At 44.7% G+C, this 17,500-nt stretch overlaps 1 protein-coding gene across 2 annotated transcripts in view; it reads right to left on the bottom strand.

Annotated features, from left to right (window-relative positions):
* trappc9 (trafficking protein particle complex subunit 9) overlaps positions 1-17,500 on the bottom strand; it is a 246,251-nt gene that overhangs the window by 113,446 nt on the left and 115,305 nt on the right. For both annotated transcript variants that reach the window (XM_053685549.1, XM_053685550.1), the window contains one exon: positions 8,189-8,307. In XM_053685549.1, coding sequence (XP_053541524.1) covers positions 8,189-8,307 — 119 coding nt within the window. The remainder of the gene's footprint in view (positions 1-8,188; positions 8,308-17,500) is intronic.

Raw genomic sequence — 17,500 nt, 5'->3', positions numbered from 1 at the left:
GGGATAGAGTAGAGTAGAGTGGGATAGAGTAGAGTAGAGTAGAGTGGGATAGAGTAGAGTAGAGTAGAGTAGAGTAGAGTAGAGTGGGATAGAGTAGAGTGGGATAGAGTAGAGCAGAGTGGGATAGAGTAGAGTAGAGTGGGATAGAGTAGAGTAGAGTGGGATAGAGTAGAGTGGGATAGAGTAGAGTAGAGTGGGATAGAGTAGAGTAGAGTGGGATAGAGTAGAGTAGAATAGAGTAGAGTGGGATAGAGTAGAGTGGGATAGAGTAGAGTAGAGTGGGATAGAGTAGAGTGGGATAGAGTAGAGTAGAGTGGGATAGAGTAGAGTGGGATAGAGTAGAGTGGGATAGAGTAGAGTAGAGTGGGATAGAGTAGAGTGGGATAGAGTAGAGTGGGATAGAGTAGAGTAGAGTGGGATAGAGTAGAGTAGAGCGGGATAGAGTAGAGTAGAGCGGGATAGAGTAGAGTAGAGTGGGATAGAGTAGAGTAGAGTAAAGTGGGATAGAGTAGAGTAGAGTAGGATAGAGTAGAGTAGAGTAGAGTGGGATAGAGTAGAGTAGAGTGGGATAGAGTAGAGTAGAGTAGAGTAGAGCGGGATAGAGTAGAGTAGAATAGAGTAGAGTGGGATAGAGTAGAGTGGGATAGAGTAGAGTGGGATAGAGTAGAGTGGGATAGAGTAGAGTAGAGTAGAGTAGAGTGGGATAGAGTAGAGTAGAGTAGAGTACAGTAGAGTGGGATAGAGTAGAGTGGGATAAAGTAGAGTGGGATAGAGTAGAGTAGAGCGGGATAGAGTAGAGTAGAGTAGAGTGGGATAGAGTAGAGTGGGATAGAGTAGAGTAGAGTGGGATAGAGTAGAGTAGAGTAGAGTGGGATAGAGTAGAGTAGAGTAGAGTAGAGTAGAGTGGGATAGAGTAGAGTGGGATAGAGTAGAGTAGAGTGGGATAGAGTAGAGTAGAGTAGAGTGGGATAGAGTAGAGTAGAGTAGAGTAGAGTAGAGTGGGATAGAGTAGAGTGGGATAGAGTAGAGCAGAGTGGGATAGAGTAGAGTAGAGTGGGATAGAGTAGAGTAGAGTGGGATAGAGTAGAGTGGGATAGAGTAGAGTAGAGTGGGATAGAGTAGAGTAGAGTGGGATAGAGTAGAGTAGAATAGAGTAGAGTGGGATAGAGTAGAGTGGGATAGAGTAGAGTAGAGTGGGATAGAGTAGAGTGGGATAGAGTAGAGTAGAGTGGGATAGAGTAGAGTGGGATAGAGTAGAGTGGGATAGAGTAGAGTGGGATAGAGTAGAGTAGAGTGGGATAGAGTAGAGTGGGATAGAGTAGAGTGGGATAGAGTAGAGTAGAGTGGGATAGAGTAGAGTAGAGTGGGATAGAGTAGAGTAGAGTGGGATAGAGTAGAGTGGGATAGAGTAGAGTAGAGTGGGATAGAGTAGAGTAGAGCGGGATAGAGTAGAGTAGAGTGGGATAGAGTAGAGTAGAGTGGGATAGAGTAGAGTAGAGTGGGATAGAGTAGAGTAGAGTAAAGTGGGATAGAGTAGAGTAGAGTAGGATAGAGTAGAGTGGGATAGAGTAGAGTAGAGTGGGATAGAGTAGAGTAGAGTGGGATAGAGTAGAGTAGAGTAGAGTAGAGCGGGATAGAGTAGAGTGGGATAGAGTAGAGTAGAGTGGGATAGAGTAGAGTAGAGTGGGATAGAGTAGAGTAGAGTAGAGTAGAGCGGGATAGAGTAGAGTAGAATAGAGTAGAGTGGGATAGAGTAGAGTGGGATAGAGTAGAGTGGGATAGAGTAGAGTGGGATAAAGTAGAGTGGGATAGAGTAGAGTAGAGTAGAGTAGAGTAGAGTGGGATAGAGTAGAGTAGAGTACAGTAGAGTGGGATAGAGTAGAGTGGGATAAAGTAGAGTGGGATAGAGTAGAGTAGAGCGGGATAGAGTAGAGTAGAGTAGAGTAGAGTGGGATAGAGTAGAGTAGAGTAGAGTACAGTAGAGTGGGATAGAGTAGAGTAGAATAGAGTACAGTAGAGTGGGATAGAGTAGAGTAGAGTGGGATAGAGTAGAGTAGAGTGGGATAGAGTAGAGTAGAGTAGAGTAGAGTGGGATAGAGTAGAGTAGAGTGGGATAGAGTACAGTAGAATAGAGTGGGATAGAGTAGAGTGGGATAGAGTAGAGTAGAGTAGAGTGGGATAGAGTAGAGTAGAGTAGAGTAGAGTAGAGTAGAATAGAGTGGGATAGAGTAGAGTAGAGTAGAATAGAGTGGGATAGAGTAGAGTAGAATAGAGTGGGATAGAGTAGAGTTGAGGTGTATCACTCTACCGCCCCTCCATTTCTCCACACAGGGGAGAGCACTAGCATCTCTTGATAAAGCCTGTAACTCCACATCACCCTCAGTGTTTTACAAACTCATCTACACTGTGATCGATCTCAGTGACACCCCCCCCCCCCCCCCCACACACACACACACACACATACACACACACACACACACACACATACACACACACACACACACACACACACACACTAAATACAAGAATAGAATCCTAATCAGTGTGTGTATGTGTAATTTATTATGCTCATTCTCTGAACATGAATATAAAACTTTCCAACACACACACACACACACACACACACACACACACACACACACACACACACACACATGCAGGGTTGTTCAGGGCAGCCTCTCCAGATGGCCACTCATTAGAGAACAGGTCGTCTTGGCAGCAGGATGATAAGTACACTGTGTGTGTGTGTGTGTGTGTGTGTGTGTGTGTGTGTGTGTGTGTGTGTGAGAGTGAGTTTGAGAGTGTGTGTGTGTGCTTGCACTCATGTGCATAGCAGTGTTATAAAAGCTGAATGTCTGCATAATTATAACAGTTACAATTTAGATCATGTGAGGACATTAATAATGCAGGTAAAAAAAACATCTGAATAAACTAATTAACAAATAAATAAAATGTGATTTCAAAATAACAACAATAACAACAACAATTATTATTATTATTATTATTATTATTATTATTATTATTATTATGGCCAACACTGTTCATTTCTACTCTATTAAATTATGAAGTATGTTAGTCTAAATGGTAGTGCACAGAGTGTGTGCTACAGTGTCTCTACTGACTGTGTGTGTGTGTGTGTGTGTGTGTGTGTGTGTGTGTGTGTGTGTGTGCGCGGAGTGATCTAGCTCTGGCAGCTCATCTGTGTGATGATGTATTGCGGTTATTCTCTGGCCCCCGAGTGCAGTCTAAGGACTTCCTGGACAGACACACACACACACACACACACACACACACACACACACACACACACACACACAGAGGGCAGTTGCGTGGCTTCACGCTTCACTGAATGCCAAAAGGTCTCCACCGCAGGAGCAGTGGAGTGTAAAATTGACGCTTTTAGTGGACTGATAGGTGTGTGTGTGTGTGTGTGTGTGTGTGTGTGTGTGTGTGTGTGTGTGTTATAGACACAAAAGTCAATAATGAATACAAAGGGCTGATAAATTAGCTGTGTGTGTGTGTGTGTGTGTGTGTGTGTGTGCTTTAACTGCTATATAATTAATTATGTAAGAGGTTTATCCCTGTGTAATGTGTATAAACCGGTTCTCTATCACACTACAGCAGCTCTGACCATATCTCCGTAGAAAAAAGTTCAAGTTCCAGGTCAGAATCTCGTTTATAAGATGTTTTGAGTGACATAAACAAACAAACAAACAAACAAACAAACAAACAATTACATAAATAAATAAATAAATAAATAAATGATCCACCCCTGAAGGTGGAGAAAGTGTTTTGAGAAAACTCCGCTTTCACCAGCTACGTTTCTCTCCGAGTTGCGAATTGAACGCGTGCGCAAAATGGGAATATCGCGTAAAACATTTGCGAGTAAAGTACCGTTTCCATCCCACGTGTTCAGGAGAACGAGACCGCTCGCAAGGCTCCATACAAGCGGAGGGTGTGGAAACCTCGGAAGCCGCTGTGGCTCCTCTTCCCCCAATATCGCACGGAGGAATTTATTCAGTACACGTCTTTCCGTCGTCGTTTACGCGCACGTCTTCTCGTCGAATGAAGAAACGACGCGCCCCGGTTGAGCGCATGCGCTTTTTTATGTGCATTTTGGAGACTTTTATTCGCATTTGGTGTTTTTTTTTTCTTTTCCAATGCGATATCCCAAAATTCGCAGAAACCCATGTGGATGGAAACATGGCTGCCGTTTGCGTGTGTATTTATGTGTTTTAAAGGTCCGTTGTCAAGGCCCTGTATGTATAACTGCGTATGCAGCCTTATTTCCCAGAATGCTTTGCACAGGGGCGTCCTGATCCTACTGATCCTGAGCTGCCAAGTCTTTCTAAATGAAACACGGCCTGACTTATAGATGCATATTTGATTTTCACACACACACACCCACAAACACACACACACACACACATACACACACACACATCTCTCTCACACACACACACACACATACATCTCACACACACACACACACAGCAGTCGAATTATCTGCTCTTAGCATTAATGATCTATAAATATTCCACAAATCTATAAATATAAATATCTCTCTCAGTCTCTGTGAAGGAGGCGTGGCCTCTGTACCTGTCAGTCTCAGTGAAGGAGGTGTGGCGTCTGTACCTGTCAGTCTCAGTGAAGGAGGCATGGCCTCTGTACCTGTCAGTCTCAGTGAAGGAGGCGTGGCCTCTGTACCTGTCAGTCTCAGTGAAGGAGGTGTGGCCTCTGTACCTGTCAGTCTCAGTGAAGGAGGCATGGCCTCTGTACCTATCAGGCTCAGTGAAGGAGGCGTGGCCTCTGTACCTGTCAGGATCAGTGAAGGAGGTGTGGCCTATGTACTGGTCAGTCTCAGTGAAGGAGGCGTGGCCTCTGTACCTGTCAGTCTCAGTGAAGTAGGTGTGGCCTCTGTACCTGTCAGTCTCAGTGAAGGAGGCGTGGCCTCTGTACCTGTCAGTCTCAGTGAAGGAGGCGTGGCCTCTGTACCTGTCAGGCTCAGTGAAGGAGGCGTGGCCTCTGTATCTGTCAGTCTCAGTGAAGGAGGTATGACCTCTGTACCTGTCAGTCTCACTGAAGGAGGCGTGGCCTCTGTGTGCTCAGTAGTCGAGATGCACATTACTACCGTGAGTCTTTTTTTTTTAGTATGTTTCTTTTATAGAATATATTTATTTGTTTATGTACTGTCTCTTTCACCTATATTCCTTCCTTCACATCCTTTATATGTCTCTCTATTCTTCCCTCTCACTCCTCTGTAAGTGTGCTTTATCTGGCTCAGCATCCGTGTGTGAAGCTGCTCTCCAACCACTACAGGCTAAAAATAGCACAAAGCCAATACAATCCTCTCCCTCGTTCTTTTCCTCGCTGTGTAAATGATCCAGCTCTGCTCCAGCTGTTCGCCTCAGGAGCATGCTGACCCATCAATATGTGTGTGCGTGTGTGTGTCTGTGTAAGTAAGAGGGCGAGAGTTCATGTGCAGACAGATTAGCATTATGAAAAGGAATTGACTCTGCAATAACATGAATAATAATGTATTAATCCCAAGTGGGTGGGTGAGTGAGTGAGTCTCAGTCTCTATCTGTCTGTCTGTCTGTCTGTCTCTCTCACTGGTATGATAGGAACACCCTCGACTCTCTACGCTGTAGTGACGCACACGTCTCCACTTCACACCGGCGTGTGCCGCAGTCAGCGGCCCGTTCATGCTCATCACACGACGGGCTTGTTTCTAATTTACCCGACATGCTCCAGCTGATGGCAAACAAACCAATCTCTTGAATAAATCGCATCAGGATACGGCGTGAGCTCGTATCGGCAGCATGACTGCAGAACTGGCAGAACCTCCAGTTCCACAAGAACAACTCATCACACTGTAATAACTGAACTATTACAAGATCATCAATACAATGCCAAGATAGACTATCCAACCATCAATCATATGCTATTCAGGAGGGTATGTAGAATGTTCTGGAGAGCCTACAACTCTTCTATCGTGTTCAAGACAGTGAGTCTGGGCTTTGCAAACGCTTAGGAGTGTGCCACCAGCTTCCAGAACATTCATGTACTGGGGTTGCACGATGTTTTTAACCTTACAGTGTCTGCATCTCCATTTCAGTTTGTGTATCAGGAATCTAGAGCCTTTCCACTGTAAGGGTTCAAAACAGAACATCAGGGCTCTAGAATATAAAGAATAATAGATATTCCTGGGATGACCATCTGGTTTTGACACTGTGGTTAGGTGTCTAGAACATTCTACAGAGTCTAGCTTCGAGCATGTGCATCAAAGGTAAAGAATATTCAAGCTTTGAAGGATGTGAATTGGAACAGGGTAATGTTATTTAATTGCGAATCTGTTTTTGGAGGATTTAAACCTAACATGGTGAACAAATTATAGTATAGAATTCAGGCAGTTTTACTGGGGTTACCTCATACAGTGTGGCAAGTAATAACCTGGAAAGACCTTTGTAATATCACAGTCTAAAACTGGCTTTAAAGAGAAGCAAATCAGTAAATGAATCACATGTAAATGAATCATATGCAAAGGAATCACATGAAAATGAATCACTTGAATATGAATCACATGTAAATGAATCATACGTAAATGAATCACATGTAAATGAATCATATGTAAATGAATCACATGAAAATGAATCACTTGAATATGAATAACATGTAAATGAATCATACGTAAATGAATCACATGTAAATGAATCATATGAAAATGAATAAATAAATGAAAGACAAAGAATATTCAAGATATTTCTGGCATGTGTGTCTGGTTCAATCTTTTTGTATCAGGGGTCTAAAATGGGTCCAGAACATTTTAGCGAGCGTGTCTGGATTTCTGGTATGTGCTTCTGGTTTTGGCATCGTGCATCAGGGGTCTTAGCCTAAAGAGTGTGCCTGGGTGTTTAGAATGGGGTCTCTGAAAAATGTTCCAGAAAGTCCGATACAATATTGATCTGGCATTTGTAGGCCAACATCAATCCCAACACTGTGTACTGGGTCGGTGGATTCGCCATAAGCACAGAACTTTAACCAGTGAGACTGAGACTGAGCTCCATCATCTGACGCTAATGGCACCATGTCAGAGACGTCTCCACGGTCTCACTGTCTCACTGTCACGGGTGTTTAGTAGTAAACAGCATTACGTGGCATTTCTCAGAAACGGTCTGGAAAATGACTACAGGTCACTGTGAGGACAAAAGACACGCTGATGGAGGGAAACTTCTGACCAATCAGCCAGAGGAAGAAAAGAAAAAGAAAGAGACGAGGGCAGTGAGGACAAGTACAGCCCTGCTGACTGAGACAGTCTGACTCGTGGTGTGTGTGTGTGAGACTGGACGTCCTCTTCGTCCATTACACGTCTGCCCACACACACACACACACACACACACACACACACACACACACACACACACACACACAGTGATACCATCCTACAGCTTTAAAATAACCTAACTCCTCCTCTCTCACCTTCGTCCTCCTTTCATCTCTCTTATCTCATCTGTCCATCTCTCTGTTCTCCTCGGTCGTCTCATCTGTTAATCTCTCATACGCTACTCGTGTCCTTTCTTCCCCACTATGATCTCATCTTCTCTAACCCAGCCTCCCTTTCTCCCCGTTCTCATCTATCCATCTCTCTCATTCTCCTTCTCGTCCGCCCACCTTCTTTCGCCCTCGCTCTCTTCCTTTCCTTTCCTACCCTTCTACTCTCGTTTGTCAATCACTCCGTCTCTCACCTCCTACCTCCTTCATCTCTCGGCCTGTACCATTCATCTCTTCCGCTCCCTACATCGCTCGTCTTCGTCTTCTCTCTCTCGCTCAACCTTCGTTTCCTTTCGTATCCATCATCTTCTTCTTTACTCCTCCTCTCTCTCTCTCTCTCTCTCTATTCTCGCTGACCATTTTCAGAGTTGATCCGTTCCTATCTCCCTCCATCAGTCGTTTCTTCCTGTCTAATTCTCTTTCTATCTCTCTCTCACACATTAGCGTACTCATATGAACTGAAATGTACGCTAGCCACAGGTTTAGAAGGCTGAAGGACGTTCAGTGGATGGTATCTATTACACACAGGCCTACGCTGTTACCGTGAACAGAGGTTTATAAACCTCGAGTAGGACGTTGTGTGGAGTGTAGTGGAGTGTAGTGGAGTGTAGTGGAGAAGTACTGAATTGTGTCCTACCTTCACGTGGTTATATTCGCTCTTGCTGGCGTCGGAGTTGGCTTGCTTGTTTTCTGGGCGGGGCTTCAGGACCTGTCTCAGAGGGCTGGAGATGGGCAGTCCGGTCACACTGATACCATCTAAACCACACACACACACACACACACACACGAATGCACACCTGTAACTCACAGCAATGTATACTCATAAACACACGTTTCAGGGGACTGAAAAAGGTCACATCTTCGCTGTGAGCTTTTTGTTTAGTTTTTACACACACACACACACTTCATTCACATTCCTGAGGTGTCTACTGTTGACTAGTGGAACATTTGCATACACACACACACACACACACACACACACACACACACACACACACAGAGTGAAATGACGCAGGGGCACTGACGTCAGTTGGGGCGGGGGGGGGGGGGGGTCAACACACGTCACGCAGTGCTGAGAGGAAAGGAGCAGCTGTATGCAGCACCTCAGCACACACACACACACACACACACACACACACTCGCTCAGAGAACCCAGTGAACACGATTTCAGCCCTTTTCCTCTCTCTCTCTCTATAACTCGGGAACCTTACAGAGATGAGATGTTCAGATCATGAGGATGTAGACGGCAGGGTAAATGCAGAGCTCGAAGTAAACCGCGCCAGATTTCAGTCTTTTCTGAGACCGACGCGTTTTTCCCCGCCCACCCGTGGACTTCAGCGGGTGTTTTATACGTGATATAAACCGCACTTCACACAGAGTTGATGCAGGGAAATAAAAACACTGCTCTCCTCCGGTGCCATGCTGGAACACGGGGAAACTACGTGAGGGGTCATGCATCACAGATCATGATATTACAGGTTGTGAGTTGCATATTAGATACATATCATATTATTTAGGCTATCTACTTTACCAAACCATCGACTTTACTACTGTATTAGAGTATTTATAGCATCGTAACCAACACTCATTCAGCCGAACTCCCGGAAGATCTTAGACGTGCAACACTATCGGCTTTCTCTAAAGCTGTTCGGTCGAGGCGAACTCTATGTTTCATTTCCTTGTCTTGTTTTTATCCGAATGAAGATCGTTTAAAATCTGTTTACGTAACGCGATCTGTGTGGATGAAATATGCTACAAATAACGAGAACAGCCTCCTTATGTCCTGTATTGCTGTTTGGTTGAACTTCCTGTGAATTCGTCCGTCTTGTGACCGTTTAGACCTTCGTTATGTATAAATCTAGGACGACGGGGAGTAAAGGGATTGAGGGTGGACTTGGGTAGGTTTCAGGGTTGCCAAGTCTATGATTGTCCTGTAATTTTGACCCGCTTTATGTGGGCTGGAGGCCTGAAATAACCATTTCGAAATAACCATCGAATAGTTTATGTAAACTCCAGGATCAGCTCTGTTCTTTCTTGAGTTGTTTTTTTTTTTTTTGGTGCATTCTTGCGATTAGGCCTTGCTCATTGTTCTCATTAGTTTAACAATAACCCGGGTCGCACTTCGTCTTGTTCTGCTTACTGTACAGCTGAGGTCATGAGTTTACGTACGCCTTGCGGAATCCGCAAAACGTTAATCGTTGAAATATAAGAGGATAATTTTCGCATTTGTGATTTCACACGAGCCCCTTGTTCGCCCCGAGCAGTTCTTCAGATAAAATCCTCCGGCTCCTGCACACTCCGCGCTTTTCCAGCACCTTCTGCATATTCGAGAACTTTCCAACAGCGGCTAGAGGATGTTCAGTTCCGTCTTTTCACAGCGAGCACGACCGAGGGACAACGTGATACATTAAGAGCGCGGGGGGGGGGGGGTGTAAACTTTTGAACAGGATGATGGGTGTAAATTGTTATCAGTTTGTCTTCTGGGAGACTTTCTGGGAAGATTTCTGGGAAATCTTATTTAGTTTCTGTCGGGCGGTACTAAATTATATATATATATATATATATACAGATAAATAAGATCTTTTAAGGTCCGTTCATAAATGGCTTGCCTGGGACCTGTAAAGTTCCCACATTGCTCTGACGTTCTCCACGGCTGATCTGCTGAGAAGCCAACGGGGATTTCTACTCACCTTATAATTCTCATTATCGTTAAAGTCATCGGTGAGGTGTTCGATTTGACACGTGAAAGTGCGTCGGTGCGTCCGTAATGGACACGTGTTCACTGGTGTGACCTGCAGACGAGCGTACCGCCGGCTACGCTGAACACACATCGAGAGTTTGTATTTTACATTGAAAAACTTTTGGTATTCCCCTGCAGGGACAACATCCGGGTAAAAATAAACAAAAAGACAACCGATAAAGTGGAGTAGATGAAGAGAGATATACACACCAAAAGACAGGCAAAATTGTGAAAAAGACAGCGAGGGAAGTTATGGAGAGAGAAAAAAAAGGCAGAGTGGAGAAAGCAGGGAGAAACATCCACGTAAAAATAGACTTGATAAAAACGGAGAGATGCATACTGAGAGAGAGAGAGAGAGAGAGAGAGAGAGAGAGAAAGAGAAAGTGAGAGAGAGTAAGAGAGAGAGAGTGTGAGAGTGAGAAAGAGAGAGTGAGAGAGAGGGAGTAAGAGAGGGAGTGAGAGAGAGTGTGCAAGAGGGAGTAAGAGAGAGAGTGTGCAAGAGGGAGTAAGAGAGAGAGTGTGCAAGAGAGAGTGAGAGAGAGTGAGAGTGTGAGAGAGCGGAGGCGTGAGAGAGAAAGGGAATTAGAGAGAGAGTGAGAGTGTGTGAGAGAGAGAGGAGGAGTGAGAGTGTGAGAGAGAGAGTGAGAGAGAGTGTGCGAGAGAGAGAGAGAGAGAGAGAGAGAATGAGAGAGAGGAGGAGTGAGCGTGAGAGAGAAAGAAAATGAGAGAGAGAGAGAGAGTGAGAGAGAGAGTGCGAGAGAAAGATAGCGCGAGTGAGAGTGTGAGAGAGAGTGTGCGAGAGAGAGAGAGAGCGAGTGAGAGTGTGAGAGTGAGAGAGCGAGTGAGAGTGTGAGAGTGAGAGAGAGTGAGCGAGAGAGAGAGAGAGTGAGTAAGAGTGTGAGAGAGAGAGTGCGAGAGAAAGATAGCGCGAGTGAGAGTGCGAGAGAGAGAGAGAGTGAGTGAGAGTGTGAGAGAGAGAGCGAGTGAGAGAGTGAGAGAGAGAGAGCGAGTGAGAGTGTGAGAGTGAGAGAGCGAGTGAGGGTGTGAGAGAGTGAGAGAGAGTGAGCGAGTGAGAGTGTGAGAGTGAGAGAGCGAGTGAGAGTGTGAGAGTGAGAGAGAGTGAGCGAGAGAGAGAGAGAGAGAGAGAGCGAGTAAGAGTGTGAGAGTGAGAGAGCGAGTGAGGGTGTGAGAGAGTGAGAGAGAGTGAGCGAGTGAGAGTGTGAGAGTGAGAGAGCGAGTGAGAGTGTGAGAGTGAGAGAGAGTGAGCGAGAGAGAGAGAGAGAGAGCGAGTAAGAGTGTGAGAGAGAGTGAGAGAGAGTGTGCGAGAGAGAGAGAGAGAGAGCGAGTAAGAGTGTGAGAGAGAGAGCGAGTGAGAGTGTGAGAGTGTGAGAGAGTGAGAGAGTGAGAGAGAGAGAGAGCGAGTAAGAGTGTGAGCGAGAGAGTGAGAGAAAGAGAGAGGAGGAGGAGTGAGTGATGAGATCAGAACGATCAGAAGAAGTGAGTGGAGGGAACAGTGTGTATTAAAATCGCACATAACTCTGGGAGAGAGGCGGAACAGACGAGCCCATTCGTTACACCATTACTCCTCCTGTCTTCTTCCATCCCTCTCTCGCTCGCTCAAATCCGGTCCGCTGTTTGCTTTATTGCCGTGACTTGTCTTTCTTTACAGTATTGCCAGAGCAGTTCTACATCTGTCTGTCTCTCGCTATCTGTCCATCAGCCTCTGAAACAGAGCGATCCATAAAGAGCCGAGCGGATCTCGTCATAAACTAAAAAGTAAATAACGCACACACACTGCGGCCGGGAGAAACATTACACTGTGTAGCCTTATCGTATACAGCACAATGGGCCACACACACACACACACACACACACAGTGCTATAGGAGACCTCAGTAAACTTGAAACCGGAGTCTAGCATATCCAGTCCAGCTGCACAAATGAAAAAGCGAACGTCAACACAAACTGTACACGAAACCATATAAAGAACATGCACAGCTGTCGACACACACGTACACCATGTGTACAACACACCTCGCACGCTCTACACACGGATACGCATAGAGTACACAATACACACATATTCATTAACACAGTGAGAAGAATCGTTCTGAGGTCTACAAGCTCCTACTCCCATCACTCTGAGATCTACAAGCTCCTACTCCCATCACTCTGAGGTCTACAAGCTCCTACTCCCATCACTCTGAGATCTACAAGCTCCTACTCCCATCACTCTGAGATCTACAAGCTCCTACTCCCATCACTCTGAGGTCTACAAGCTCCTACTCCCATCATCCTGAGATCTACAAGCTCCTACTCCCATCACTCTGAGATCTACAAGCTCCTATTCCCATCATCCTGAGATCTACAAGCTCCTACTCTCATCATTCTGAGATCTACAAGCTCCTACTCCCATCACTCTGAGGTCTACAAGCTCCTACTCCCATCATCCTGAGTTCTACAAGCTCCTACTCCCATCATCCTGAGGTCTACAAGCTCCTACTCCCATCATTCTGAGGTCTACAAGCTCCTACTCCCATCATTCTGAGGTCTACAAGCTCCTACTCCCATCATTGTGACATCTACAAGCTCTTACCCCTCACATCCCAAGATCTACAAGCTCCTACTCCCATCATTCTGAGATCTACAAGCTCTTACCCCTCACATCCTGAGATCTACAATGTCCTTCAATCTTCATGAGACTCACAAAAAAAACTAACACAGAGGAACACACTTATGAGCCTGTGCGAGATCCTAAAATCAGAACCTGTGTCAACCGAGCAAATAAAAGTTTCATTTGACAGTGCTCTCTCAAGTGCAGCTCTCAGTGTTGTCCTGATCACTCTCACTGGGTGATTCACTGCCACACACACACACACACACACACACACACACATATATAAACCATGTAGGTTTTATAACATGATCTCTCACATTAAGAGCTATTCTCATCTGTACACATCTTTCTTCACACACACAGACGAACCCTCCACACCCTCACACTGTAAGTACTCTATCTGAGATAAAGGGGCTGCTGTCATTGCTTCAGTTCTCATCTTTTAGAACAAATGAATGTGACTCTACGAGTAGACCGTGCGTCATCCACTCTGTCATCAGTCATTAGCAATGACCTGAGCTACATTCATTATTACTGTTTGTTCTGGTGTCATCGGTGTGAGGCTCTACAAACAGCAGCATGAAAACACTAAGGCACAGGATGACGCGGCTCAAGGACAACATCGCCGTCACGATGGTTTCCGTTTATTCGGTTCTTACACCTGCCTTTGCTTTATTTACAAAAGAATAGTAATGAGAGTTTCCTCTCGAACGTGTGTGCCAGTAGAGCACTGCAGAGAATAGAAACAAAAGCAATGGATTAACTGAAACCCAAAGCAACAGTTAGAACACTCTCGAAGATATAACCGGTGATCACCGTAGTATTCTAGACAGTACACACCTAACAACAGAATATTACTCTAGGAGGTTCAAAGCAAAGAACGCTGGAAAATACACTTCCAGAAGATATAACCCTGAGATCACAACAGTATCCTAGACCATACTAACCAAAGAAGAGAAGGCTCTTCTAGAACATTCAAACCAAAAACACACCCGCTATCTGAACAATCTTATAAAAGATACAATCCCGAGATCATGACGGTATTCTAGAAGATGCTAAGCAAAGCGCAGAAACCACACCCATTATCTGAACAATCTCCTAAAGACGCTAACCAAAGAACCCGGCGCTCTTCTAGAACATTCACACCAAAAACACACCCGTTATCTGAACAATCTCCTAAAGACGCTAACCAAAGAATACAATGCTCTTCTAGAACATTTACACCAAAAACACACCCGTTATCTGAACAATCTCCTAAAGACGCTAACCAAAGAATACAATGCTCTTCTAGAACATTTACACCAAAAACACACCCGTTATCTGAACAATCTCCTAAAGACGCTAACCAAAGAACCCAGCGCTCTTCTAGAACATTCACACCAAAAACACACCCGCTATCTGAACAATCTCCTAAAGACGCTAACCAAAGAACCCAGCGCTCTTCTAGAACATTCACACCAAAAACACACCCGTTATCTGAACAATCTCCTAAAGACGCTAACCAAAGAATACAATGCTCTTCTAGAACATTCACACCAAAAACACACCCGTTATCTGAACAACCTCCTAAAGACGCTAACCAAAGAACCCGGCGCTCTTCTAGAACATTTACACCAAAGATCAGTGTAGTACTCTAGTAAATACGCACCAATATTCCCCAAAGATCAGTGTAGTACTCTAGTAAATACGCACCAATATTCAGAACACTCGTCTAGAAGATACAGCCGCAACAGCACCACAGCATTCGAGAAGATATTAACCAAACAAAAGAAGGCTCAGACCAATAATACACGCCCACAATCAGAATCACCTTGTAAAATATACAACCCCAAGACCATGACATTATCCTGGAAGATACTAACTAAAGGACAGAACACTCTTCTAGAACATTTACACCAAAGAACAGTGAAGTAATCCAGAAAACACACAAAAATATTCAGAACATTCATCCCAAACATGTAACCTGTAGATCACAACCATATCCTAGAAGATTCAAGCCAAAGAACAGAACATTCTTCTAGAGCTTTTACACCAAACACAAAACAGTGTAGTGCTCTAGAAAAGGCACACCAATGTTCAGAACGCTCTTCTAGAGGATACAACCCCAATATCATGACACTGACCTAGAAGGTTTAACCCAAGATCTCGCTCATGTTGTTCTAGAAAATGCAAACTAGAGATCAGAACACTGCTGTAGAGGATTCCAACGGAAGATCAGTATTGCATCAGCAAACATTAAGAAGTGAAGATCAAAAGAGTATTCCAGAAGATACAGTAATAATCTAGAGAACCAAACGCTACAGAGGAACGTTCTAACCAAGGATCAGTGTCGTTCTCCAGAGAATCAAAGTCTACGACTACATTTTGCTCTGGAAAAATACAACTCGGTGGAGCATTCTAGAAAACACGCACCAAAGATAGGAACACTACTGTAGACTATTCAAGTATTCAATATCAGTCCTGTACACTCTTACAATAAACAACAGAACACACTTTTAGAACATTCAAACCGGAGGACGTACCCTAGAAAACTGAAACCAAATAGAATACTTCTGAAAACATATCGTTTCCTGAAGATAAAACCAGATACATACGGAATTCTAGAAATGATCAATCACAGACAGGAAAACTAGGAAATTTACACCAAAGACCACTATGTTACTCCAGAAAATGTACACCAAAGATCAAGGTTAAACGGACGTTCAAACTCGTGCTCCGTGTAGAACAAATCCCACCCCTCATCAGGGACTCAGGAATTTCTGGGACATGATTCGAGTGTAATCTTTTCTCAGAAACATTTTGGCGTAGGGTCTAATCCCGAGTCATGCACGTGTCATGTTTGAGGTTTGCGCTATATTGCCATCTGTGTTACCATTATATATCTGATATAACTAGCATAACTCTTCCTCCCCCTCTTTCGGCTGCTCCTGTTCGGGGTCGTCGCAGCGGACCACCCTTCCGCATATTTTGATTCTGGCACGAGTTTTACTCCAGATGCCCTTCCTGATACAACCCTCCCCATTTTCCAGGCTTGGGACGGGCACTGAGAGTGCACCGTCTCGTGCAATGCTCCAGTAGCTGGGGTTGGTTCCCTGCCCGGTAAGAGCGGCGCATGCTAGCCACTAGTAGCCCCCAAGGAACCAACTAGCATAACTAGTATTATGGTCAAACGGTGGTTACTGATGAACGACCGCCAGGACGTACTAGACAGATCAACGTGTTATACACGGCCGACACTGGACGACAGCCGGACGTGCTCGTTTGATCTTCTTATCCTAACTAGCATTAAACATATGACTTTCCGATTCACTGCTAATCCCTAATCGGCTTTAAACCCGAGAGACGGCGCTCACCAAAACAGGCAGCTGTTTTAAGCCGTAACGAGCCCCGTGCGGCTCATAAGTGCACTTCCGTACCGCAGCAGTAAATAAGATGATCAAGGTAACACAACTGCATAACTTACAGCATGCATAATGCACGGATCGGGCGTCCCGTCGGAGTGTGATGAGACACAGCCCGTGTACAACAGTCGAATATAACTCGGTGGGATCTGAGAGACGTACAGATCAGAGCCACGCAGAATTATTCAGCTGCGGTCTCGCTGACGTCTGCCGTCGAGGGCATTGGGTTTATTAGTCTGTTAAAGAATGATATCATCAGAGCTGAAGCTATTTCCAGCATACAAGAAAAGGATCAGTGAGGAAGGAGAAAAAAGTCACACTGTCCTGCTGTGCACTCAACTTTGTCCCTGAAACTCTGCACAGGACACAAGGTGCCATTTCAAATGTTTAACTAAAGTATCCGAGAAGATTCCGGCCAAAGAACAGAACATTCTTCTAAAGCTTTTACACCGAGAAACGGTGTAGTGCTCTAGAAAAGGCCGACCGATGTTCCGAACGCTCTTCTAGAGGATACACTAACCTACACGCGACTAAAGACCAGAACACTACATAACTACAGTAAGCGTTCTACTCTTGCCCAACCACCCCATCTCCTTGTCTAGATCATACAGATCCCAGATCACCATAACGAAGCCCAGATGAATAAATTACTCCGGAAGAAATAAACCTGACATCAGAATAACCCTGAGATCAGAGTAGTACTCCAGAAAACATAGACGTATAATTAATTAACGTCAAAATGTTCAACTAAAGTACTAAAAAGACTACAAACAACGCGGCAATTAAATGGTTAAAATGGTACTTGTATATTCAGGAAATGATGCTTGGGGTCATTCTGAGATCAAAAAAAGGGTTTTTTAAAAAATCTCTCCATAATTTACACCGCCGTAAGGAGGAGTCCCAGACAAGGGAAAGGCTTTTCGAGCTCCATTTCCTCCTGTGACTTGGTATTAGACTTGCTTTGTCCTGTGAATAAAGTTGCTTCACAGCCCTCTGCTTGCTTTAGGTTTACATGTTATGTACTACAGCTGCGAGCCAGGGGTCCGGTGTGTATTCGTGTTCCTAGCGTTAGAGAGGCTTAGAGAGAGAGAGTGAGTGTATAACTCACAGGTTGTGTCTCAAGCGTCCACAGTGTGTATCTGGCTTCTACTATAGTACTAGGGAGTGCATCTCTAATGCTGGAGAGCAGGGG

The sequence above is a fragment of the Ictalurus punctatus genome, chromosome 14 (genome assembly GCF_001660625.3).
Source record: "Ictalurus punctatus breed USDA103 chromosome 14, Coco_2.0, whole genome shotgun sequence".
Taxonomy (NCBI): domain Eukaryota; kingdom Metazoa; phylum Chordata; class Actinopteri; order Siluriformes; family Ictaluridae; genus Ictalurus; species Ictalurus punctatus.
This window is presented reverse-complemented; position numbering and strand designations above follow the sequence as displayed.